The 27930-nt window shown below is 42.2% G+C and overlaps 1 protein-coding gene across 1 annotated transcript in view; it reads right to left on the bottom strand.

Annotated features, from left to right (window-relative positions):
* The window catches only part of GGA1 (golgi associated, gamma adaptin ear containing, ARF binding protein 1), a 103746-nt gene extending 76636 nt beyond the window's left edge, over positions 1–27110 (bottom strand). The window contains exons 1-3 of the mRNA XM_088463392.1: positions 26956–27110; positions 26696–26756; positions 23432–23512 (exon numbers count right to left, since the gene is read on the bottom strand). Of these exons, the coding sequence (XP_088319518.1) occupies positions 23432–23512; positions 26696–26756; positions 26956–27110 (297 nt within the window). The remainder of the gene's footprint in view (positions 1–23431; positions 23513–26695; positions 26757–26955) is intronic.
* Between the last annotated feature and the right edge of the window lie 820 nt (positions 27111–27930).

The raw sequence follows: 27930 nt of genomic DNA, 5'->3' as shown, positions 1-27930 counted from the left end.
AAATTCCTCTGTAAATAAATAATATCTCAAGCAAGCTACTTTGGAAAACAAAAAAAACAACAGATATAATGAACACACCATGAATGGTGTTTTTGAAAGAATAGCAAGCATAAAAATAACGTAGGCTGGGACTCTGTTTGCTCAGAGTGTATGTTCAGTTCATGCCCAAATCAAAAGATGTTAGTAAATATTCAATGCAGATAACTCCATAGATTAATTTGTATTGCGATTGGTGTTAGACATGCATGCATCCAAGCTTTAAGGTGCCCACACACATACCGATGTCCTCACGATACGATTTTATGGCCAATTTCCTCATGAACTTTCACGGGAGCTCCCTTGCCGTCGTGATCAGGATTTGGAGTTAAAAATGTCCAATCTGACTAAAGATCTATCTTGCAGCCAATGCATTGTATCCCAGATTGGCTAATCTGCCCTACAGCACGGCAGATCAGAAGATGCGATGTACGACGAGCGGGGACGCGCATCGGCATCGTGCTCGTGAGTATAAACTCACGATTTGTACTTTTTTTTTTACCCGATTCGTCGTCACGATTCGTCGAAATCGGCCAAATCGTGTAAAATGTCGCTATGTGTGTGGGCACCTTTAGTTCTATAGTTAGATGTTAGTCTTTTGCCCAGAGTGTTAGTAGGCAATCCAAAGAACAAGCAATTAGAAGCTTTCCGATTGCTTTCTATGCAAACAGGAACCAATGGAATTAATTCCCTTTGAAAGCTCAGGAACGCAGCCTGTTGGCTTGTCTGTCCTGTACTCACAGTTCTCCCGGGAGATGTGATAAAGTGTTCACGACCAGCTGGCTCAAAGTAACAGACAATTACGCGTTTCTCCACCTCCGTTTATGTTCAGTGGCTTCCTCAGAAGTAATAGTGTCCGTTCTGAGTCATCTGGTTTTTATCCCGGAGACCGATGGCTAGCGCCTGTGCCGTGCGTCTCAAGTCAAACCTTGTTTTCGATGATTGCTAATAGAGTTTATCCATTCCAATTAGAACCACACGGTTTATATGGATATTTAATATAAGAAATATTTTTTTAGCGGTTTTTTTTTTTGACGAGTGTTTATACCGGCCAGTTCATACACTTAATCATTTCTAATTGTTTATAACGTTGTATTTTTATTATTTATTCATTATTTGTAAGGTAATTGTTTTGTATTAAATTTTTGTAAAGTAGCGCTGTCTGTATGTTTTGCTCTTTTTGTGTTTCTTATAGGTAGAGGTTACCTATCCCTTGATGGCAGCTGGACTAATATTGTATTAATTCTAATTAATTGCTATATAGGCGTTTGGTCTAGAGCGCCTGGTTTTATTTTCTCTTTTATAATAAAATATAGTCCTTTGCATTTGAACCACAGACCCCAGCAAACCTGCCCCGCATAAAGGTACTTGAAGAACCACAAGTACCAGTATGCAGGGCATTTCGGGCCCTCTGGCATCTGTAAAGAAAATATTAAAATAAACACAATACAATTTAATATTAGGGATAGAGGATGCCATGCTCCGCTAGGTCCACAAAAAAAGGCAATTACAGAGGAACGGCAGCCAGATAGATGCATTTCCCGAAATTGCTGTCAACGTGCAGAAGGACAGGGCTCAGGTCTGTGAGAATTAAACCTGGCATAAGCTACGCTGTTCCCATCCCATTTGGGATGGAGGTGGATGGAGCCCACGTGAGGCTGCTGTCTGGCACCATGGCACTGACATACGGAGGTGGACTGATTCCTTCCCAGGTTCTTGCTTTAACCGCCTGTAATACATAACTATGATTAAGTGTACATTTCATCTCTAGTAAACACGTTATTCTAATAGTAGCGTATAAAGGGCCTTATTCAGAGTTGACCGCATTGCCGATGTGTTCGCAAATGGAGCAATTTATTTCGAATGTGCTCCAGACGTCCGAGTCGCACGGTGCATGTGTCCAGGTACATTACCGCTGTTGCACTCTACGAGTATTTATTTGTAGTGATTGACAGGCAGGGAGGGAGCGTTTGGGGGAGGCAACAGAGAGTGTTGACTAAAAACACAAGCGTGTCTCGACCATTTCAGTGGCGTGTCACATCCTGCATCTGTGAACCCGTTCGCGCAGGAAACAGGGTTCTGGCGTCTCCGTTATGGTGGCCATTCCGAGTAACTATAGACTCACTAAAAGAGTCGATGTTTGCATGATCTGCGTCCGATGCTCTATATGTGTATGCAGTTGCGGACAGCTGCGATGGCTCAGGTGGGCGTTTCAGAACAAGTCTCAGCGGCTGTGCCATTAGCATATTTACGCAAATTCTCAGCTAAAAAAAGCGCAGCTTCAGCAGCAATAGCGTACATCTATGAATGAGGCCCAGTGTGAGGCGTTGTGCCGATTTATGACTACAGTACGTATTACCCCTATGCAGTATGTATAACTATGTATTGCCCCTACGCAGTATGTATAACTATGTATTGCCCCTACGCAGTATGTATAACTATGTATTGCCCCTATGCGGTATGTATAACTATGTATTGCCCCTATGCGGTATGTATAACTATGTATTGCCCCTATGCGGTATGTATAACTATGTATTGCCCCTATGCAGTATGTATAACTATGTATTGCCCCTATGCGGTATGTATAACTATGTATTGTCCCTATGCGGTATGTATAACTATATATTGCCCCTATGCAGTATGTATAACTATGTATTGCCCCTATGCAGTATGTATAACTATGTATTGCCCCTATGCAGTATGTATAACTATGTATTGCCCCTATGCAGTATGTATTGCCCCTATGCAGTATGTATAACTATGTATTGCCCCTACGCAGTATGTATAACTATGTATTGCCCCTACGCAGTATGTATAACTATGTATTGCCCCTATGCGGTATGTATAACTATGTATTGCCCCTATGCGGTATGTATAACTATGTATTGCCCCTATGCGGTATGTATAACTATGTATTGCCCCTATGCAGTATGTATAACTATGTATTGTCCCTATGCGGTATGTATAACTATATATTGCCCCTATGCAGTATGTATAACTATATATTGCCCCTATGCGGTATGTATAACTATGTATTGCCCCATGCAGTATGTATAGCCCCTATGCAGTATGTATAACCATATATTGCCCCTATGAGGTATGTATAACTATATATTGCCCCTATGCAGTATGTATAACTATGTATTGCCCCTATGCAGTATGTATAACTATGTATTGCCCCTATGCAGTATGTATAACTATATATTGCCCCTATGCAGTATGTATAACTATATATTGCCCCTATGCGGTATGTATAACTATGTATTGCCCCATGCAGTATGTATAGCCCCTATGCAGTATGTATAACCATATATTGCCCCTATGAGGTATGTATAACTATATATTGCCCCTATGCAGTATGTATAACTATGTATTGCCCCTATGCGGTATATATAACTATGTACTGCCCCTATGCAGTATGTATAACTATGTATTGCCCCTATGCGGTATGTATAACTATGTATTGCCCCTATGCAGTATGTATAACTATGTATTGCCCCTATGCAGTATGTATAACTATATATTGCCCCTATGCAGTATGTATAACTATATATTGCCCCTATGCGGTATGTATAACTATGTATTGCCCCATGCAGTATGTATAGCCCCTATGCAGTATGTATAACCATATATTGCCCCTATGAGGTATGTATAACTATATATTGCCCCTATGCAGTATGTATAACTATGTATTGCCCCATGCAGTATGTATAACTATGGATTGCCCCTATGCAGTATGTATAACTATATATTGCCCCTATGCAGTATGTATAACTATGTATTACCCCATGCAGTATGTATAACTATGTATTGCCCCTATGCAGTATATATAACTATATATTGCCCCTATGAGGTATGTATAACTATATATTGCCCCTATGCAGTATGTATAACTATATATTGCCCCTATGCAGTATGTATAACTATGTATTGCCCCATGCAGTATGTATAACTATGTATTGCCCCATGCAGTATGTATAGCCCCTATGCAGTATGTATAACTATATATTGCCCCTATGAGGTATGTATAACTATATATTGCCCCTATGCAGTATGTATAACTATATATTGCCCCTATGCAGTATATATAACTATATATTGCCCCTATGCAGTATGTATAACTATGTATTGCCCCATGCAGTATGTATAACTATATATTGCCCCTATGCGGTATGTATAACTATGTATTGCCCCTATGCAGTATATATAACTATATATTGCCCCTATGCAGTATGTATAACTATATATTGCCCCTATGCGGTATGTATAACTATATATTGCCCCTATGCAGTATGTATAACTATGTATTGCCCCTATGCAGTATGTATAACTATATATTGCCCCTATGCAGTATGTATAACTATATATTGCCCCTATGCGGTATATATAACTATGTATTGCCCATATGCGGTATGTATAACTATATATTGCCCCTATGCGGTATGTATAACTATATATTGCCCCTATGCGGTATGTATAACTATATACTGCCCCTATGCGGTATGTATAACTATATATTGCCCCTATGCGGTATGTATAACTATATATTGCCCCAATGCGGTATGTATAACTATATATTGCCCCTATGCAGTATGTATAACTATATACTGCCCCTATGCGGTATGTATAACTATGTATTGCCCCTATGCGGTATGTATAACCATGTATTGCCCCTATGCGGTATGTATAACCATGTATTGCCCCTATGCGGTATATATAACTATGTATTGCCCCTATGCGGTATGTATAACTATGTATTGCCCCATGCAGTATGTATAACTATATATTGCCCCTATGCGGTATGTATAACTATATATTGCCCCTATGAGGTATGTATAACTATATATTGCCCCTATGCAGTATGTATAACTATATATTGCCCCTATGCAGTATGTATAACTATGTATTGCCCCATGCAGTATGTATAACTATATATTGCCCCTATGCGGTATGTATAACTATGTATTGCCCCTATGCAGTATATATAACTATATATTGCCCCTATGTAGTATGTATAACTATATATTGCCCCTATGCGGTATGTATAACTATATATTGCCCCTATGCGGTATATATAACTATGTATTGCCCATATGAGGTATGTATAACTATATATTGCCCCTATGCAGTATGTATAACTATATATTGCCCCTATGCGGTATGTATAACTATATATTGCCCCTATGCGGTATATATAACTATGTATTGCCCCTATGCGGTATGTATAACTATGTATTGCCCCTATGCAGTATGTATAACTATATATTGCCCCTATGCAGTATGTATAACTATATATTGCCCCTATGCGGTATATATAACTATGTATTGCCCATATGCGGTATGTATAACTATATACTGCCCCTATGCGGTATGTATAACTATATATTGCCCCTATGCAGTATGTATAACTATGTATTGCCCCTATGCGGTATGTATAACTATGTATTGCCCCTATGCGGTATGTATAACTATGTATTGCCCCTATGCGGTATGTATAACTATATATTGCCCCTATGCAGTATGTATAACTATGTATTGCCCCTATGCAGTATGTATAACTATATATTGCCCCTATGCGGTATGTATAACTATGTATTGCCCCTATGCAGTATGTATAACTATGTATTGCCCATATGCAGTATGTATAACTATATACTGCCCCTATGCGGTATGTATAACTATATATTGCCCCTATGCGGTATGTATAACTATATATTGCCCCTATGCGGTATGTATAACTATGTATTGCCCCTATGCGGTATGTATAACTATGTATTGCCCCTATGCAGTATGTATAACTATGTATTGCCCCTATGCGGTATGTATAACTATATATTGCCCCTATGCGGTATGTATAACTATATACTGCCCCTATGCGGTATGTATAACTATATACTGCCCCTATGCGGTATGTATAACTATGTATTGCCCCTATGCGGTATGTATAACTATATACTGCCCCTATGCGGTATGTATAACTATGTATTGCCCCTATGCGGTATGTATAACTATGTATTGCCCCTATGCAGTATGTATAACTATGTATTGCCCCTATGCAGTATGTATAACTATGTATTGCCCCTATGCAGTATGTATAACTATATATTGTCCCTATGCAGTATGTATAACTATGTATTGCCCCTATGCGGTATATATAACTATGTACTGCCCCTATGCAGTATGTATAACTATATATTGCCCCTATGCAGTATGTATAACTATGTATTGCCCCTATGCAGTATGTATAACTATATATTGTCCCTATGCGGTATGTATAACTATGTATTGCCCCTATGCAGTATGTATAACTATGTATTGCCCCTATGCGGTATATATAACTATGTACTGCCCCTATGCAGTATGTATAACTATGTATTGCCCCTATGCGGTATATATAACTATGTACTGCCCCTATGCGGTATATATAACTATGTACTGCCCCTATGCGGTATGTATAACTATGTATTGCCCCTATGCAGTATGTATAACTATATATTGCCCCTATGCGGTATGTATAACTATGTACTGCCCCTATGAGGTATGTATAACTATATATTGCCCCTATGCAGTATATATAACTATGTATAGCCCCTATGCAGTATGTATAACTATGTATTGCCCCTATGCAGTATGTATAACTATATATTGTCCCTATGCGGTATGTATAACTATGTATTGCCCCTATGCAGTATGTATAACTATGTATTGCCCCTATGCGGTATGTATAACTATGTACTGCCCCTATGCGGTATGTATAACTATGTATTGCCCCTATGCGGTATATATAACTATGTACTGCCCCTATGCGGTATGTATAACTATGTACTGCCCCTATGCGGTATGTATAACTATGTACTGCCCCTATGCGGTATGTATAACTATGTATTGCCCCTATGCGGTATGTATAACTATGTATTGCCCCTATGCGGTATGTATAACTATGTACTGCCCCTATGCGGTATATATAACTATGTATTGCCCCTATGCGGTATGTATAACTATGTATTGCCCCTATGCGGTATGTATAACTATGTATTGCCCCTATGCAGTATGTATAACTATATATTGCCCCTATGCAGTATGTATAACTATATATTGCCCCTATGCAGTATGTATAACTATGTATTGCCCCTATGCGGTATGTATAACTATGTATTGTCCCTATGCATTATGTATAACTATGTACTGCCCCTATGCGGTATATATAACTATGTATTGCCCCTATGCGGTATGTATAACTATGTATTGCCCCTATGCAGTATGTATAACTATGTATTGCCCCTATGCGGTATGTATAACTATGTATTGCCCCTATGCGGTATGTATAACTATGTATTGCCCCTATGCAGTATGTATAACTATGTATTGCCCCTATGCAGTATGTATAACTATGTATTGCCCCTATGCAGTATGTATAACTATGTATTGCCCCTATGCAGTATGTATAACTATGTATTGCCCCTATGCAGTATGTATAACTATATATTGCCCCTATGCAGTATGTATTGCCCCTATGCAGTATGTATAACTATGTATTGCCCCTATGCAGTATGTATAACTATGTATTGCCCCTATGCAGTATGTATAACTATATATTGCCCCTATGCAGTATGTATTGCCCCTATGCAGTATGTATAACTATATATTGCCCCTATGCAGTATGTATAACTATATATTGCCCCTATGCAGTATGTATAACTATATATTGCCCCTATGCAGTATGTATTGCCCCTATGCAGTATGTATAACTATATATTGCCCCTATGTGGTATGTATAACTATATATTGCCCCTATGCGGTATGTATAACTATGTATTGCCCCTATGCGGTATGTATAACTATGTATTGCCCCTATGCGGTATGTATAACTATATATTGCCCCTATGCAGTATGTATAACTATATATTGCCCCTATGCGGTATGTATAACTATATATTGCCCTTATGCAGTATGTATAACTATATACTGCCCCTATGCGGTATGTATAACTATATACTGCCCCTATGCAGTATGTATAACTATGTATTGCCCCTATGCGGTATGTATAACCATGTATTGCCCCTATGCGGTATGTATAACTATGTACTGCCCCTATGCGGTATATATAACTATGTATTGCCCCTATGCAGTATGTATAACTATGTATTGCCCCTATGCAGTATGTATAACTATGTATTGCCCCTATGCAGTATGTATAACTATGTATTGCCCCTATGCGGTATATATAACTATGTACTGCCCCTATGCGGTATGTATAACTATGTATTGCCCCTATGCGGTATATATAACTATGTACTGCCCCTATGCGGTATATATAACTATGTACTGCCCCTATGCGGTATGTATAACTATGTATTGCACCTATGCAGTATGTATAACTATGTATTGCCCCTATGCGGTATGTATAACTATGTATTGCCCCTATGCGGTATGTATAACTATGTACTGCCCCTATGCGGTATATATAACTATGTATTGCCCCTATGCAGTATGTATAACTATGTATTGCCCCTATGCGGTATGTATAACTATGTATTGCCTCTATGCAGTATGTATAACTATATATCGCCCCTATGCAGTATGTATAACTATATATTGCCCCTATGCAGTATGTATAACTATGTATTGCCCCTATGCGGTATGTATAACTATGTATTGTCCCTATGCATTATGTATAACTATGTACTGCCCCTATGCAGTATGTATAACTATGTATTGCCCCTATGCGGTATGTATAACTATGTATTGCCTCTATGCAGTATGTATAACTATATATCGCCCCTATGCAGTATGTATAACTATATATTGCCCCTATGCAGTATGTATAACTATGTATTGCCCCTATGCGGTATGTATAACTATGTATTGTCCCTATGCATTATGTATAACTATGTACTGCCCCTATGCGGTATATATAACTATGTATTGCCCCTATGCGGTATGTATAACTATGTATTGCCCCTATGCAGTATGTATAACTATGTATTGCCCCTATGCGGTATGTATAACTATGTATTGCCCCTATGCGGTATGTATAACTATGTATTGCCCCTATGCAGTATGTATAACTATGTATTGCCCCTATGCAGTATGTATAACTATGTATTGCCCCTATGCAGTATGTATAACTATGTATTGCCCCTATGCAGTATGTATAACTATATATTGCCCCTATGCAGTATGTATTGCCCCTATGCAGTATGTATAACTATATATTGCCCCTATGCAGTATGTATAACTATATATTGCCCCTATGCAGTATGTATTGCCCCTATGCAGTATGTATAACTATATACTGCCATGCTGCCATTGATATCAGTTATATTTATATGGTCTATGCTCTTGTTCCCTGTGGAGCCTGTGGCACAGATTGTGTAATAAGTTACTTACTGATCTGCCACGGTTAGGTTACCAGTCTCCATATAGCCGGAGAACCCCTCTGTGTATGTGGCTATTATCATTCATTGCCTCTCCTACATTTTAGGGTTAGGGTTAGTTAGTAGGTTACAGTGACCTGGTAGGTCATAGCTCTTAGTTTCTAGTTAGGGTATAATGTGATGGCAGATTACAGTGTAATGTAGATGTGGAATTTTCTATTGTTAGTATTTTTGCCTCTGGCCTCCGCAGGGTAGGTATAACCGTGTGGGGTATAGCATTCCCTCTGTAACATGATTGGGTTACTTAGGTGTGAATGATAAAATGAAGCGTTCAGCATCTCAGACGGTACGACCCCAATAACGTGTGCCTCACTGAGACACATTTGGTGGGAAGATACTCTTCTTCCAGACGATGTGGGTGGTTTGGACTTACCACGCATCTCACACAGCGGCTTCTAAGGGGGTTTCAAAGTTGATTAAAAAAAAAAGTCCTCTTTGCCTTGGCTGCCGTAGCTATAGATCCGTGAGGGAGATCTGTATGTATAGGATGCAGGATCAAGCGTCCTCCGTATTTATTTTAGCGGTATATATTCCTCCCCCCTCTCATACGAGGTGTTGTTAAAGGCTGCGGGTTTTATAGCGCATTCCCCTATCACTCGGGTGACATGCTTAGGAGAATTCAATAATGTATTTGATACATCTATTGATAGGTGGTTGAAGTGGCAGGGTCACCGTTGCAGGGTGGTAGTGGGCTCTCCTATTTTGTAGCTGGCCTGGGTTGGACTGACGTAGTTTACTCCCCAGGATCTCTTACCTAGCATATGAAACTTGACAGGGCCGGATTATAGGCAGGGAAACAGGGGCGGTCGTCCCGGGGCCCCCACACAATGTCCCCAGCCCCCCAGCCACATACCCCCCATGAACTTTATTTTTTTACCTTTTCACAGAGCCGACTGCCACGGCCAGCGGGTAAGCCCCGCCCCCTGACATTTGGCTCCACCCCCTCCTCAAAGATCCGGGGCACTTCCCAGTAGTTGGTTGCAGTGTTGCGGCCATGCTTAGGACTCTGAGCCGTCCTAATCCATCCCTGGCCGGAGACGTCTGCTCTCATGCATTGCAGCTGCAGCCTTGGGTATGGCCAGTTGCCCACAGCGCACGGCCCCCCTTACCTTTCATCACTGGTGGTGGCTCCTCCTCCTAACAGTGCAGCAGCGTCGGGGTTGGAGGACCCGCTCCTCCATTGCCGACAGCTGGACACACTGCCTCTGTGATGACTGTGAGAGCAGTGAGGAGGATTAGGAGGATGCTTACATGGTGCTACTACTGATGTGCTACTGATCTTGCAGCCTGTAATGTACTTGGTGATGATTGGCAACAAGCTGCAGGAATACAGGCAGGTACAATATATAGGGCTCTGTATATAGCTGCACAGCGGGTCACATTATGGACAGTGTACACTATCAGCTGCAGAGGAACTTTACATTCTTAGCTCAGATCTGTCCCTGTAATGGTGCATACACAAGGCCACATAATCAGGACGATATAAACGATAACGATATAGTTTATCAATCAATCGTTTATATCGTCCTGTTTATTAGCCCCTTTCAACGACCAAACGATGGTCGATGCGCGGGCACGGATGGTCGATATCGACCAGGTTAGTCTGGTTACTATCGAACAACGATCGAGGGTCATTATAGAAGTTGAGGGGTTGGTGCATGTGCTGGATGTTCGATAACGATCATCCAGCACATGTAGGACGATCAAACAACGATATCTGATCATTGTCTGATCTGACCATGTAACAATGCAGACCCAGCACCCGCCTGCACAGAATTTATACTGGGGCACTGTCCATTCCCACACTGCGTGTGTGTTAAAATATATATATATATATATATATATATATATATACACACACACACACACACATACATACATGTGCACATTATATAATATATATATATATATATATATATATACACATACATACATAGTATATATATATATATATATATATATATATATGCGCGTGTGTGTATACTCACCGGGTATTATGGTAGAAAAATTAAACTCCCATCTTTATTACTTATCTGTTATTGTGTCACTGTGGTTGTGGAGAGACCTATATGTTTATATGTCCTGAAGATAGTCCCTATGTGGATGGAAACGTCGACCATTACATCTTAACATAAAGACGTGATGTTAATTTTTCTACCTTAATATATTGCCTATTGGATCCTTGAGGAGCACCACACTGTTGATTAATAATTTTTATTCAGTGCAGACACCAGTTTTTTTTTATATATATATATATATATATACACATACATATACATACACACACACACATACAACTTGTATTGATAGGGGCCCCCAGACGGTTGTTGCTCAGGGGCCCCCACAGACCTTAATCTGGCCCTGAAACTAGGGGTATATCAGATCACTTCCCGCTTAGTCTGGTAGTTGATTTTGTGGGCCCCCGGGGTCAGTATTTATGGAATCTGAATCCGATCTGGTTACAACAGATGGGAATGGGTTCGGAATTGGAAGTGCTTTGGTCAAGTTATTTTTCTGGTAAGGGTTCCGCCTCAGTTGCTGTGGGACACTTTTAAGACATTCTTGAGAGGAACGCTTATAAAGCTAGTGACTGAATTGAAAATGTTTTATATAGGCAAAAGGAGGAAGAACTTGAGACTACCTGCAAAGACCAGGAGCTTAGGCGATAGGTTTGAATGTTCTAGGCTTCTCTGGCTAACCTCTCAGGCAGCTTGGACTGTAAGGCTAGTCGTAGACTGTTATTTGTCTCGCACTTCCACTATACTTATGCTCACAGAACGGGGAGCTATTTGCCTCATTTGATCAATGCTGATCGCCCTTCTAATCTAGTAGCGGAACTAAGGGACAATCAGGGCTCTGGTATCTACTATCCCTGCTATAGCGAATGTGTTCCTGGCGTATTTTAGGTCTATTTACTCCTCGAGTCTTGTAGCCATGCTGAACTCGTGTCTTATTTTGAATCTGTAGGTCTTCCTTCTCTGTCAGCGGAGGTTGCAGAATTTTTGGATAATCCCTTTACTGTGGAGGTGGTTGATATGGTCATTAATTCCTTCCCAGGAGAGAAAAGCTCTGGGTTTGGACAGAGGACCTCATTCAGAGCTGCTCGTAAAATGCGAGTGCTCGCTCTGAATGAGGGCGGCCGCATCTAAAAAATTATCCGTCCCCCTGGCTGCTCGCTAGGCTACCACCCACAGCCTTAACGAGCGACCAGGATGATGATCGCAATGGTCAAGACCATCGCAACCATGGGGGCTTGCGACGAGACCCTTGTGGTAGGGTCTCGTCTGCCGCAAGCCCCAGAGAGCTTTTGGCTCTAATAGAGTCGGAAGCTCTCCCACTGACATCACTAGTGATGTCAGTGGGGCCGCCCACAAACGGCAAGTGTTTGCTTGGGAGCGCCTCCGTTTGTGAAACCACCCCTCGCGCCACGCCTACAAAATGGGGCGAGCTGTCGATCAATGAATTAGACCCCGAGTTCCCTTGGAGCTTTATAAAAAGCATGCTGTACTTTTCATCTCTCAATTGCTGGTATTGTACAATCTGTCCATCTCTGAATCAGGCCCCAAGTTTTTGGGAATAGGGGTGACATAAAATCTGCTGGGGCGGGAACCCTCCATGTCCAGAATGTAACCCCTATACACAACTCCACTGACCCAGACGTCTGGGAAAGATTGAAGCCAGATGTCCCAGAACTGAAGCAAGCGGGTCCCCATAACCTGAGGGCTGACGAGAGCCCTCTGAACGTCAAGTAGTAGGTTTGTTCGCAGGCTTGGAGCTAGGCTTATGGGGGGGGTAAAGAAAGATCTACATTGGAAGCTCTGTCTACGGAAGAAACCAGAAGAGCCCTGAAAGAACTAATGCTGGGTACACACTGACCGATATATATTGGTCGATCAATTGATCTGCAGACCGCCCGCACACACACAGCGGCAGCCGCGCGGAGGTGGCTGGGACACGCCCCATGCCGGGACACGCTCCATGCCGGGACACGCTCCCGACCCGCCCCCCGACCACAGGGAGCCGCTGCAGCATACAGATGATGGTTGCTCAGTGTGTATGAACGACCATCATCTGCAGATATATCGCTTAGGTGTGCACCCACCTTGTGAAGGAGCTCCAATATTGACATCATCTCAGTGCCATTAGATAGGTACGCAGGAGCCAGAAGATTTAGATTTTAAATAGTTCAAAACCAGCTCATATCAAACAAAGGAATAAACATGAGTGTAATAGGAGCTAGCAATCTCATTCAAAGAACAGGGAGTGCATTCCTAGCAGTGAGGAAGATTCAGGTACTGCAACATGTGGGAGTAGGATGTGGACACCCACCTGCTGTAAGATGAGATGGGAGTGGGGGAAGGACTATATAATACACTCCCAGTGAATATGGCTGTGTTCTTAGGCAAAATTGTGAGTGAGCCCGTTCCCTTGGCTGAGAAGCAACCCCACACATGAATGGTGTCAGGATGCTTTACTGTTGGCATGACACAGGACTGATGGTAGCTGTGAGGAATATAGCGATATGGCACATGCGAATTATAGTTTTAATGTCATAACAGATTGGTAATTAAAAGCCATAGAATAAATGGGCTATCTCGTCAGGGCAATACGGGAGAGACGCTTGAGGAATGATCTGGTGGATCATATCCCCGCACCTCTTCTTAAATGGGGAGGTGTGAAGAATGTTCCCTAATAATTTGTTGTTGAGCTCTGGCCCCTCACTGATCAATAAGATGCTAATGTCATGACTCACATGATAATTATTCTTTGAAGTTTACAAGTCAGGAAACCTTTTTGTTAGAGTCTTGCCCAGGTAATGAAATTAACAGATACAGGCCAAGTTCCCACTAGCCTGGTAATGAAATTAGGAAATACTACACAGAGCTGTCTAGCTCAGAGCCCATGTGTGTGTCTACTCAACTATTTTTTTAATCCAATAATTTTTTATTGAGTTTTATATGCATAATAAATTTACATTATAAGAACATTGTACATAACACAATAAAAACTAAGTACATAAATCACGAAAAAAAAAAAAAACAGCAAAGAGTAATAAAAAAAAATAAAAAATATAGAAATATGTGTGGTCTCACTTGCCCACACCTTTCTTACATATACACACATTGGTATATATATATACCAAACGGCTCCAATTGTAGAAAAAGGAAACAGGACCAGCACTCCACAAATTACTTGACATTTAATACACCACCATGTATAGAAAGGTACATATGCCAACTGAGCACAAAAATAGAACGGGTAGTACTTAGCAGTTCAAATGCAGAATAATAACCGGGGAGCTGTGCTCTAGACCCGGACAAGCCCCGACGGCCGTTTCGTCAAGCTTCATCAAGGGACTGATATATATATATTGTGATAGAAGCACTGGAGAAGCCTGGGATGGCATATATGTGTGTCCCAGATTGCTTACATAGCGTTCCCGCTAGGCTGTTTTAGCGGGGCGCGGCGCCCTGCCCTCTTTCTGGAAGGCAAAAAGCGCCCTACCCTCCAGAAGGAGGGCAAAAAGCGTCCTGCCCTAACAGCATGCGGGAACTGTCTTCACCCGCGGGTCGCAGTGTCCCACGGGTGAAGAAATGTGCGGTGACCCGGTCACCACCGGAGAATAGACGCCGGGCGCATGCGCCTGGCATCTAATCTCCCTGTCTGCAGGGCTTGGGGGCTGCCCGGCGTGTCCGTAAGTGCCGGGCACGCCCCCAAGAGTGACAAAAAGGGGATGCATCTTATAGACACGCCCCCTTGTCGATGACCACGCACAAACGTGCCCTCTCTAGCTCCGGCGCCCTGCCTCGCGCCAGAGCTAGAGTGAACACTACTTACATAGGTGTTTTTAAAAAAAAAACAGGAAAAGTCTGTTATGCCAAACCAGAAGTGTCGGCTTTTGGTAAAAGCCAGATAAAGGGTCCTGGGGGTGTGGATGTGAGAAGAGAGGGAGGGCTCCATCCACAGGCCATTCCAGGTGTTGGGGCTTTCAGTCTGAGAGCAGGCTGATTAGTAGTTGCACCTGGAAGTAGCTCAGATAAGCTGTTAGGTTTTGGTTGAGTGTCTCACATACCTGGGGGAGAACAGACACTGAGGTTTGTTCAGAGACACTGTGATATTTGAAAGTGCTGTGTTTATGTTTGTGGTAAGGCAGTAGGCCCTGCCACTTGTAATGAGGGAATAACCTGTCTAGTTAGTGTCCAGATGGGCTAGGATTTATTTTTATATTTTGTTTATTTAGTGCTTTATATTGCACAATAAAAACTGGTTCTGACCAGCTTGCACGAAAACCCTGGACTGGTGTGCTGTTTCCTAGCTGCTGTGTGTAAGGAGGTGTCCATCTACCCCAGGAGAGGGACCCCTATCCCGACTAGATCACTATATATATATATATATTATATATATATATATATATATATATATACATACATACATACACACACACACACACAAACACACATACACACACAGTATATATATCTGCACGTACACCAACTTTATATACTAAGAGGACTCTGTTGTAGAATCTGCATTGAAGTTTATTTAGCAAGTGCATAGGGTAGTTCATTACTGGGATTAAAGTTAGAAATTAATTTCTGAGTTATTACTGTATACTGTATAATCTGCGTATTATTCACATGTAAACATCTACTACTTTGCAATTCCCATTTATGGAGTAAAATACTTTTTATATCATGTATATGGTCTTTAGATAACGAAGTATGATTTCAAGGTTTAATTAATATACAATAATACATTATGGGCAAAATTAATCAGGTGACGATGGATTTCGTCAAGGGATAGGTGGGCGTTATTGGCCCTGTAATAGCTTGCATGTTTAGCAAACATGGGGCTTTGGTTGTTATGCATATAGCATAACAAGGGCAACCCTCTGTCTGGGTTTTCATGATAAGAGACAGAAAAAGTAAGAAGACTGTATGGAAGATTAATAACGTAATCTAGGGGGTCACAGATGTAGCAATATCAGACAGAGAAAATAGATTAAAGGGGAAAATATCGTGTTATATTCCTATAATTAATCGTCACTATTGATGAAGAGAAGTTTTTGTGTAACTATTAGAGAGGAAAGGAGGTCGCGCAGACCACCAGAGAATACACTCTTACAGACCTACTTCTCCCGAAGAAGTGAGAAGAACGAAAATGAGAAGCTTTCGCCTTAGGAGCAGAGACCGGTAGGTAAGGGCTCTCACCCTCCATGGCTTGGGTGATAATCCTGGCAAGTTCTAGTCCAAGAAGGATGTCACCTTCATACCAGCCTCATGGATCTGATCCACTAAGGCCAGAAGATCGGACACATTGCTCTCTGACTGGAGCCCAGATGCCAACTGCTCCATCCAAGACTCAATAGCCTTATTGACCCAAGTAACGGCTAGAATGGGAGGAAGGTAGGCGACAGCGAAGGTAAATATAAATTTAAGCAATCCTTCACATTTTCCGTCTGTGTGATTCTTAAGCGCAATCGACTGCATTGTAGGAATAACAGTTACCTTAGCAAGTCTGGCTATGGGAGCATGAAGCTTAGGGGAGATCTCCTGAACCATTGCGTCACCCTCAGCAAAGGGGTAAAGGTTCTTAAGATTTCTAGGAACCTGAAATCTCTTAACCGGCTTAAGCCAAGCCTCCTTCAAAATGTCATCAAAATGAGACAAAACATGAAAAACCAAAATAGATTTCTCTTTACGTTTAAATAAAGACGCAGAAGCATTTCACTCACGAACTTCAATCTCCTGCAGATTTAAAGTCTGACACACTGCCTCAATTAAATCACGGATACCTAGACAAGCAGAGGCATCCTCCCAGTACGGATCTTCTCATTCTCCCTCCTCCTGAGAGAAAGCTGCCAACTCTGAGTCCCCTGTAGAAAAGGCTGAAGTCTGTGAAGTAGCCCTGTCTTGTGGACAACGTGATTGTGACTATACATACCGATCCGGTGATTTCCAAACAAAGTGTGACTATACATACCGATCCGGTGATTTCCAAACAAAGTGTGACTATACACTGGACGCCGTATGCTCTTCTGCTGATAGAAGTGACAGCCCGCTGCCTGCAGGCATAAAGTGATCTCAGCCAGCGCTGACTAGTTACACAGCAAATCAGCTGAAAATTTGGAGAAACTCCCCAGGAGGACAGAGGTCCTGAGCATAGGAACTATAAGGATCCCGCCTTAATGTGCGGTATACTGTGAGCACAAGTGACTGGGAAACTATCCGAAATTTTGTCCAGCCAAAGTGCTAATATGTATCAATATTACAGTGGTGTATATAAACAGACTGTTCAGCCTGATTAGTATTTAGGGTCTAAAGAGGAAAATCTATGGAACTGATTCGGCACCGGCAATATCTCCACTAAACAGCATTATTCTCAGGATGTCTGGGAACAATTATTATTGAACTTTTCATTACTCCAGACCCATTTGGTGTATACTGTATGTAGAGCTAAGTATATGTAACAGATAGAGCATTATTGACATTCGGAATTCCGCAAACACCCAGTGTTGAAACACTCATTCAAGGTTTTTTATGAACTGTTTTTGTTATATAATGTCAATTGTATGTATGTAATAATTGTTGTAAAATATTTTTATATGCGGATTTTATATTAAATAATGTGTGTATTTGACATAAGTATTGGAGTCCTGACTGATATTTTCTGCCATCTCACAATATTAAGATAAGCGCAGAGATACTTCTATCTTCAACAAAAATTACACCTTCCACGTGAGGTACTTGAAGTCTATTAAAACAAGCAGCTCAAAGTCTGGCTAGTGAAAAGCTAATAAAGTCAAATGAAAATTCCAAGGTCTCACTGGCAGAACATAAGGTGGTTGGAAATGCAACACATACCTGAAGGAATATTTTACTCCAAGAATGGAACCAATTTCCATTGAAAGAACATGGAAAGAGCTGAAAGCTGCACCGTTAGTGAGGCCAGATGTAACCCACTTTCTAGGCCATCTTGCAAGAACGACAAGAGGGGAGCCAAATTGAATGCTTAGATGTGTCCCGTCTCTTGCTTGTACCAAGAGATGTAAATCTTCCAAATATCGAAACGATGATTGGGGCCAAAAACTGGATATTCTTTGGTGGTGTAGAGTGGCTGGAGGAACTATAAGAGCTAGCATATGGTAACAAATACCCTGGTCTCTAAAGGGGTTTATAAACACCACATCTTATTCTATAAGGAGCATATAAACTTGTACGTTTCATTTAATTTACATCAAAGCCTCCTATATACGTTCATCTATATTTACATTCATTTACTTACTTATAGTATATTCAGCATCTGTGCTAGTTTTTTATGCTTTATGCCTGCCTCTTCTAGACTCCCTATCCCTGTAGGGACCACCGAAGGAGATACAAGAATAACCCCTGGAGGGAGGTCCCCTGGTTTAGCCATAGACCCAAAAGGACCAAAACAGCTGGCCCTTTGGTCTCACAGTCTTAACCAGAACAAAAGTGTTTTTTCCTGTCAAGGAATGCGCTATGATGGTGTCTAGCCCCGCCCCAAAAAAGGACAGAACTAATAAAGGTAATGGCTCTAAAGTAGGGGTGGGCAATAAGTGACCCCCCCCCAGCTGTTGTAGAACTACACATCCCACCATGCCCTGCCACAGTGTTGCTATCTGGACATGCTAAAACTGTTGCATGCTGGGATTTGTAGTTCAACAACAGCTGGAGGGCCGCTTAGAGCACATCAGCCATATACACCAGGACAATCATGGTCTGGCCCACCAAATGAAGCAGATGCAATCCTGAAGATCTGGAGTGAAACTTGGCACATAACTTTTCCACCCACCATTAGTCCAAGCAGCTGCTAAAACCAGCGAAAAAACGGTAAGGAAAACAGATTTGATCACCCTCTCACACTTACGATCCGAAACATAGATAGAACCACTTGGCCCATCTAATCTGTCCCTTGTGTACCCTTATGGTAACTTCGAACCCTATTTGATCCTTAGTTCTTTGTAAGGAATCCTCATGTCTATCCCATGCATGCTTAAATTGTTCTACTGATTACCCTATACCACCCCTGATGGGAGGCTGTGCCACTCATTCACTACCATGTCTGTACCTTCTATTCCCTCGTGTGCCCATGATATATTACAGGAGAGAAACAATTTCCAAAGGATGATGATAAGTATTAGAACACAAGGACATGCACTGAGACTGGGGAAATAAGACCAAAGGAAATCCAAAGCGTCCTTTATGGACAACAAATTCCTTTGGCAAGCTTGGAATGGAGGCATCAACCCGTGGTGGAAATTCCCATTAACCAAGTTCTTGGATGCAAAAGGGTACGTATAAACAAATCTACATGGCAACCGATACCCCATATCTAGCTTCTTCCATGCTTCCCTCAAGAACTCAGTACTATGACACAATCGAATAATATTCACACAGTCTTTAGTAGATAAGTCAGAAAATCAATCTTCTAAGAAACGGTTCTTATACATTAAGTATGGACAGAACACAACCAGCATGGAATGTAGTAAATAAACAATTGCTCACTATTCTGCAGTGCCGGGAAAGATTCAGCAGGGCTGTTTCAGGTGAGGCTAATCAGCAGGCTTGGATAGCAGGGAGAAAAGGCAGTCCAATTATTTTAAATAGAGAAGTGGTGATATGGCAAATTGAAGCAAATTAACTTGGAAAGGTAAATATTTGACAGCAAGGAAACTGTCAGACGATAAAATTTCCTGAAAACTTGTAGAGGTTTGAGATGATGCAGAAAGTGTTTATTTTGCTGAGGTGAATGAATGCAGACTGGAGATCCAGATTTCACTTACAGTCATGCACATGGAGAGGTAAAGATCCCATATGACAAACAGGTTCAGAGGTCTGTGGGAAACAAGAAATATCCAAACATGGTTCCAACCAGAAACAGTGAGCTGGATTGAAGCCCTTTAGCAACGCATCCAGACAAGAATACAACAGACTACGATAAACCGAGAAGTGTAATGCTGGATACACACTGGCCAACATATCGGCCGTTCAATTGAACGGCCGATATATATTGTATGCACGTCGCCCAGTGTGTACAGACGATATATCTGTGAACGAAGTCGTTCACAGACATTTTGTGTCGGTTGTGCAGAACATCGTTGGCAAATATATCTGCAGATATATCCGCTAATCGTGCTGTGTGTACGGGCGGTCAGCAGACAGCTTATACACTTACTGCACAAGCTGCCGGGGAAGGGAGTGGGACCCGTGCCAGATGATGGTTCTTCAGTGTGTATGAAAAACCATCATCTGCAGGTATATCTGTCAGGTATGTACCAAGCTTTAGTGAAACCAGGCTGTATAGAGCTAATTGTCCCACCTGGCTTACTCCTAAGATTCACACAATCAGCTGATCACTAAAGCTGGCCATACACTAGACCAACTTACATCCAACCAGCCAATTAGTTGATTGGTTGGAATGAAAATCTGGTAAGGTATGAAAGCAAATGACAATCAGCAATTTGCTCCCAAACGCTGGAAAATGGACAAAAACTGTTGTTTGAACAAATTGTTTAGATCAAACATTCAACAAACTTGTATAACGCCATTTTCATCTGTTTTCTGGCATTTAGGAGCAAATTGCTGATCATCAGTTACTCCCATACGTTACCAGATTTTAATTTCAACCAATCAACTAGTTGGCTGGTTGGATGTAAGTTGGTCTAGTATGTGGCCAGCTTTAGTGTTCACCAATGGCTACACCCATAACAATTATTCCTGGTAACCATGGCAAAACAGTCACAGCACAAGAAAGTTGTACAGCAAATAGAACCTGATTATTATTTCTGGGTCGCAGTGTCCTGACTCACACGGCCTCTCCCACAGGCTCTAACACTCAGTCAAGTGGAACATTTGACTTTTTATACCATTTAAGGAAAGACACAACAGGTATTCTATATGTTCCACCAGGTTCTCAAAGTCCAAAGCATGATGGCTTAATAAAATCAATTCCTCAATACCTCGATGCTGGGAGACACCTTTTACGCAGTGGATCTTCCAGATCCAAATCAGTGTGAACCTCACCCTACTCCACGCAGAGAGGCCCAAGCAGATTCCTCCAGTAAGGCCACCGGCAAAGCACCTTGGCAATTGGGAGAGGCCACAAGCCAGCGTGGCTCACACAGTCTGTCCAGTGAAGAGGTCATTTAGGCCATATTCCTCTGTATGGATGCACGCTAGGGGGGTTCCTGGATAACCCCTTGTGGCCCCTGTTGTAACAGTGTGATTGGTAGGCTTAGGGTTTACAATAGAAGGAGGGGATAGAGGGAGAACAATAGAAAAAGGGGCAACATGATATCCTAACAAAGCAGAAGGAGTAGTCTGGTGACTTACAGCACTAGGGTGCTCTGGCCTGTCCACCAGGTCTGCAATGGAGCATAAGATTATGCCAAGCTCATCTTCAGATGTGTGCAGACCACGGTCCTCGGCGGCATAAGATGCACAAAAGTCATTTGTACAGCCCTGATGCAATTTAGCATGGAAAGTTTAATGAAGCGTAATGAAACACCACTGACTGGCCAGAAAACTTGGATCTGGAAGTGGAACTTTTTTCAGACATAACGGAGACGTAAAAAAACAGAGCCCAAAATATAGCAGAACACAAACAAATACAATGAGAGTAAAGCAGCAGTGAAACACCCCTCTAATCTGTATGACAGTACAACTTTGCAAAATAAAACTGCAGACTTAGTAAAACAGTATCTATTTCTGTCAGGTTCAATGAGTCTAACTGTTAGAACAACTGAATACGACAGAAACAGACAGACAGGCTCCCAGCTCAAAAAAAATAAAAAGTCTAGTGCTCAGCAATGCACAGAAGAGCAAAAGCCGCCACCGGTAGTACCTAATATATCTCTAAAAGCAGCAGAAGGCAAAGAAGCAGGTGAGAAAGATGGCTGCCGCAGGAAAGAAAGAGGGAGGTCCCAAGGGATTTGTTCTGCCAAAGAGGAGATAGTTTGCTTCCTCCAAGAAATTATCCACCCCCGTGAGCAAGGAAGCATCCGCCCAATCGCTGTCCTGCAAGGCAATGAGTGGGTCCACAGCGGGGCCAGATGCAGTGTAAGCACCCCACACCGAAATCCTCCAATCCACGGCACTAGAGTTCCAGTCCTGCCAAACAATGGCCAAGGGCGGGGGAATGAGGATAACCACAGCATGCCCCATCTCAATGAGAGAGAGAGAGAGACAGGTCTACGCTGTAGCTCTGGCCACAGAGTCCCCGGGCTTTGTGACAGGTATTGAGGACAGTGACAGTCAACCGGAGGTGCCCAGTCCCCAAAACAGCCGAGAGTAAGACATGACCTCACCAGGAACTGAAGATCGCGTGGGCAGACAAGTTGCGGCGAGCGATGCTGCATGTCCCACTCAAGCAGCATGAGAATTGCACACGCACAAAATTAAAGCTAAAAATAGAAACGAAAGAGAAACTACTGAAAAAGCTACTGTGCCCACAACATGGGATGATCCCACTGGCTCCTTAGGGGCTGATAGACTGTAGAGGGGAAGAGCCAGCTATAAACAAGCTTAGTTCGATGTGCCAGTTCTTCACCGTGCCCTGTACACCCCATATTTGGCAGTCCCCTAGAAGGATGACAATAATACAAACCCTGTGCTCCTGTATATTTTCTAGTCTGTAAATGGAGTTTAGTGTCTTTTATTTGAACAACTGAGAAAGTGCCTGTTTTATCCCAGCTATCACCATTTCCTTAAAATGTGTATGGTGTCCTATGATGACATCGGCGAGCAAACCACTGTCCGAATAGCATGTCACAAGATTGTTGCTGGTATATTTGAGAACCCCTAGGACTGACGTTGTGTGGATTTTGCTTGTCATTTAATGTTAAACTAGGATTTGGCATATTTTATCCCATTTCTCTGATAGACCAGCAGAAGACTGAAGTCTGTCACACAGACAGACGGACAGAAATCTCTTACCTCTTGCACCATTTCCTTAATAAGTTTGTTAGCAGCTCGTAAATCCTCTGGGTGAGTGCTCTTCAGCAGACGGGCCAGCATCTGGAGATGAAGAGGATACCATATGAAATAAGGGAAGAGGGCAAAAGCCGGAAACATAGTAAATGTATTGAAAAAGCCGGAAATCCATAGTAAATGTATTAGAAAAGCCGGAAATCATAGTAAGTGTATTAGAAAAGCCAGAAATCCAGAGTAAATGTATTAGAAAAGCCGGAAATCATAGTAAATGTATTAGAAAAGCCAGAAATCCATAGTAAATGTATGATTGCCGGCTTTTTCAATACATGTAATATGATTTCCAGCTTTTCTCATACATTTTCTATGGATTTCCGGCTTTTTCAATACACTTTACATTGTTTCCGGCTTTTACCCACACCCTGAAATAAGTAGTTTTTACATCTTTCAGACCCCAAAAGGTGCATTAGAATGAAAAAACAATACAAAGAGAAATCGACAGAAAATGAAATAAGTGGAAGGTGCAGTGAGTGTGTGCACATTGGGGCTCATAATCTGGTAGATGGGTTAGCAGCAGAATTTATTTTACAAATATTCCACAGAGTACAATTATTTTTTTAATTGTAAAAGGTGCATAACTTTATATAACAAAGGTACAAAGACATTTTCCCTTCAGTGTAAAAGAAGCAGTAAGTAGCCCATCAAACGATTCCTTTACTTCTACCATTTATGGAAATTTTCAGGCAAATCAGGCTCATCAGTGTTTCACTGGCAGCAAGGCTAGGGGACACTGGACGATGGGATTTCAGGTTGGTGCTGGAGCTGGCACGTAAACTATACTGTAGATTTAAAATTAAATTCCTCCTCCCCCCTGCAACCCCATAATGGCAGTCTTATTAAGGTGCCTTATGGAGTAGGGCACGTTTTGGGTGGGCTGCTATGCAGCCCTTGTTGAAGGTATTTATTTATGTTTGTTTTTTGTGATATTTGTGTTTTTTTATTCTATTTAGGGTCTGTGCGCTGCTTGTAGCAGCGCACAGTATCAGTGCTGGCGGTTGCAGGAGCCGTCAGTCAGCTAGCCACTCTGCAGCCACGGAAGGGGGAGTGTGCTCAGTGGGACCCCCCACATACAGTGCATCTGGAAAGTATTCACAACGCTTCCCTTTTTCCACATTTTGTTATGTTACAGCCTTATTCCAAAATGGATTCATTTTTGTCCTCAAAATTCTACACACAATACCCCATAATGACAACATGTAAAAAGTTTTTTTGAGATTATTGCAAATTTAATAAAAAAAATAAAAAAATAAAAAAAAACGAAGAATTCACATGTACAGAAGTATTCACAGCCTTTGCCATGAAGCTCAAAATTGAGCTCAGGTGCATGCTGTTTCCACTGATCATCCTTGAGATGTTCCTACAGCTTAATTGGAGTCCACCTGTGGTAAATTCAGTTGATTGGACATGATTTTGAAAGGCATACACCTGTCTATATAAGGTCCCACACTTGACAGTGCATGTCAGAGCACAAACCAAGCATGAAGTCCAAGGAATTGTCTGTAGACCTCTGAGACAGGATTGTCTCGAGGCACAAATCTGTGGAAGGGCACAGAAAAATATCTGCTGCTTTGAAGATCCCAATGAGCACAGTGGCCTCCATCATCCGTAATTGGAAAAAGTTCGGAACCACCAGGACTCTTCCTAGAGTTGGCCGGCCGTCTAAACTGAGTGATTGTGGGAGAAGGGCCCTAGTCAGGGAGGTGACCAAGAACCCAATGGTCACTCTGTCAGAGCTACAGCATACCTCTGTGGAGAGAGGAGAACCTTCCAGAAGGACAACCCTCTCTTCAGCAATCCACCAATCAGGCCTGTATGGTAGAGTGGCCAGACAGAAGCCACTCCTTATTAAAAAGCACATGGCAGCCCGTCTGGAGTTGCCAAAATGCACTTGAAGGACTCTCAGACCATGAGAAACAAAATCCTCTGGTCTGATGAGACAAAGATTGAACTCTTTAGCGTGAATGCCAGGCGTTATGTTTTGAGGAAACCAAGCACCGCTCACCATCAGGCCAATACCATGCCTACAGTGAAGCATGGTGGTAGCAGCATCATGTTGTGGGATGTTTTTCAGCGGCAGGAACTGGGAGATTAGTCAGGATAGAGGGAAAGATGCATGCAGCAATGAACAGAGACATACTGGATGAAAACCTGCTCCAGAGCGCTCTTGATCTCAGACTGGGGCGACAGTTCATCTTTCAGCAGGACAACGACCCTAAGCACACAGCCAAGATATCAAAGGAGTGGCTTCAGGACAACTCTGTGAATGTCCTTGAGTGGCCCAGCCAGAGCCCAGACTTGAATCCGATTGAACATCTCTGGAGAGATTTGAAAATGGCTGTGCACCGACGCTAGAGCGAAACTGCCTAAAGATAGGTGTGCCAAGTTTGAGGCATCATATTCAAAAAGACTTGAAGTTGTAATTGCTGCCAAAGGTGCATCAACAAAATATTGAGCAAAGGTTGTGAATACTTATGTACATGTGATTTCTTAGTTTTATTTTTTAAATTAATGTAGAATTTTGAGGACATAAATTAATTTATTCCATTTTGAAATAAGGCTGTAACATAACAAAATGTGGAAAAAGTGAAGCGCTGTGAATACTTTCCGGATGCACTGTAGTGCTCCGGTCTCAGTAAGAGACCATCTGGACCCCGGGACAGAATGCTACATCACACTTTTAGAGGGGCTGGACGGCAGCACTGTCCTAGATGGCAGAGTCATGTTGGATGGGTTTTCCTGACGGCGGCTCCCTTGCAGGGAGTGTGCGCCTCACAGGCAGCTCCTGCAAGGAAACTGCAAAAAACACAAGAACAGCGCTGCGGATGAGAGAATATTAGGAACTGTAAATGTGTCCAAAAAAATGTTACAATTTATTACATATATGTGATAAAAAACAGATGCATCTGTAGCACAATCATGTAAATTGTAGCAAATATAAATAACAAAAAATATCAATTATATTTGTTGTATCGATATATATCCACTATACATTAGGAATAATCTGTATAAAAAAACTTGTATATGCACTATAAATTAGACAGGATTAATCTGTATAAAAAATTTGTATATCCCGAACACATAAGAAATTGATAAGATTGATTGAGTCAGCATTCACACGTCTAGCTCAGTAAAGAACTTCACAGAACCATGTCCAGCTGTAGGTTCAGTGATTTAATTGCAATCCAGTTGTGAGCTAATTTGTTCACTCACTAGAATCACTTCTGGAATTTCAGCTACAACCATCTCAGCTCGGAGACCCTTTGGCTCCGCTCTTGGAGTGCGGATTCAGTATGTAGGCCACTGACTTTTTGGCCTCCCTAGTTATCAGGGATGCGTACCTTCATGTTCTGCTTTGCATCGGATCCCATCACTATCTGTTCCAGGCCTTACCTTTCGGTATAGCTCCAGCTCTGTGTGTTTTCACCTAGATCATGTCAGTATTGGCAAGCTTGAAGGTATCGCAATCAAACCTTATTTTGCCGATCTTCTCAAATATGCTTCCAAGTGCTTCAAGATCACGGCTGGATCCTAATTTCCGAGAAGTATCACCTAATCCCTTGTCAGCACCTTCAATTTCTGGAGGTGGTCTTTGACATCTCTCTTCAGCGAGTTTTCTTGGTTTCATGATGGAGCTGTCGGTGCCTCACCCGTCGATTTTGTTGTGCATAAGGTTATTGGGCACATTGGTCTCCACCTTAGTGGCCATTCAGTATGACAGGTTCCACTTCTGAGAATTCCAGTGGGAGATTCTCCACTTTTGGACGGTGTGCTCAGTGTCCCTCTCTTCTCCAGGGTTAATCCGGATTGAGTCATTGTGACCACAGAGTCTCCTGGGTTGGAGGTGCCATAACTTTACATCTTCGGCTCCAAGGCCTATGTTCACTATCGGATATGTTTCTTTTGATCAATGTGCTCAAGCTCCAAGCCATCTATCTGGCCCTCTTGGGAGCGCAGTCTGTCCTGGCTGGCCGGCCAGTTTGGATTCAGTTGGACAATGCCACGACAGTGGCATATATCAATCATAGAGGCACGAAGAGCGCCGCAGCAATTGCGGAGGCAGCCTGAATCCTTTTTTGGGCAGAGACTTTGTTCCAACACACTCAGCGGTGTTCATACGTGGAGTGGAAAATTGGGAAGCGGACTTCCTCAGCAGAACCATTTTTCTAATGAGGGAGTAGTCTCTCAACCTGGAAGGTTTCTAACAGTTGGTTTGGAAGTGAGGCCTTTCACAAGTGGATTTCATGGCTTCTCGACACAACTTCAACATCTCCATACCTCTTTTCCACTGCCCCTATGTTGCCTTGGGTACTCAAATGGCATCACGGATCAACGGGTGTCGGTAATTCTGGTGGCTAGAGACTGACCACGCAGGTCGTGGTATGCCGACATTCTCAAAATGACGATAGGTGGCGTCTTCCATTTCAAGCAGACCTGCTGCAACAAGG

This window comes from Taudactylus pleione, unplaced genomic scaffold, assembly GCF_031769625.1.
Source record: "Taudactylus pleione unplaced genomic scaffold, aTauple2 ptg001353l, whole genome shotgun sequence".
NCBI lineage: Eukaryota > Metazoa > Chordata > Amphibia > Anura > Myobatrachidae > Taudactylus > Taudactylus pleione.
Note: the sequence above shows the minus strand (reverse complement) of the source record. Positions and strands in the feature narration are given on the sequence as shown.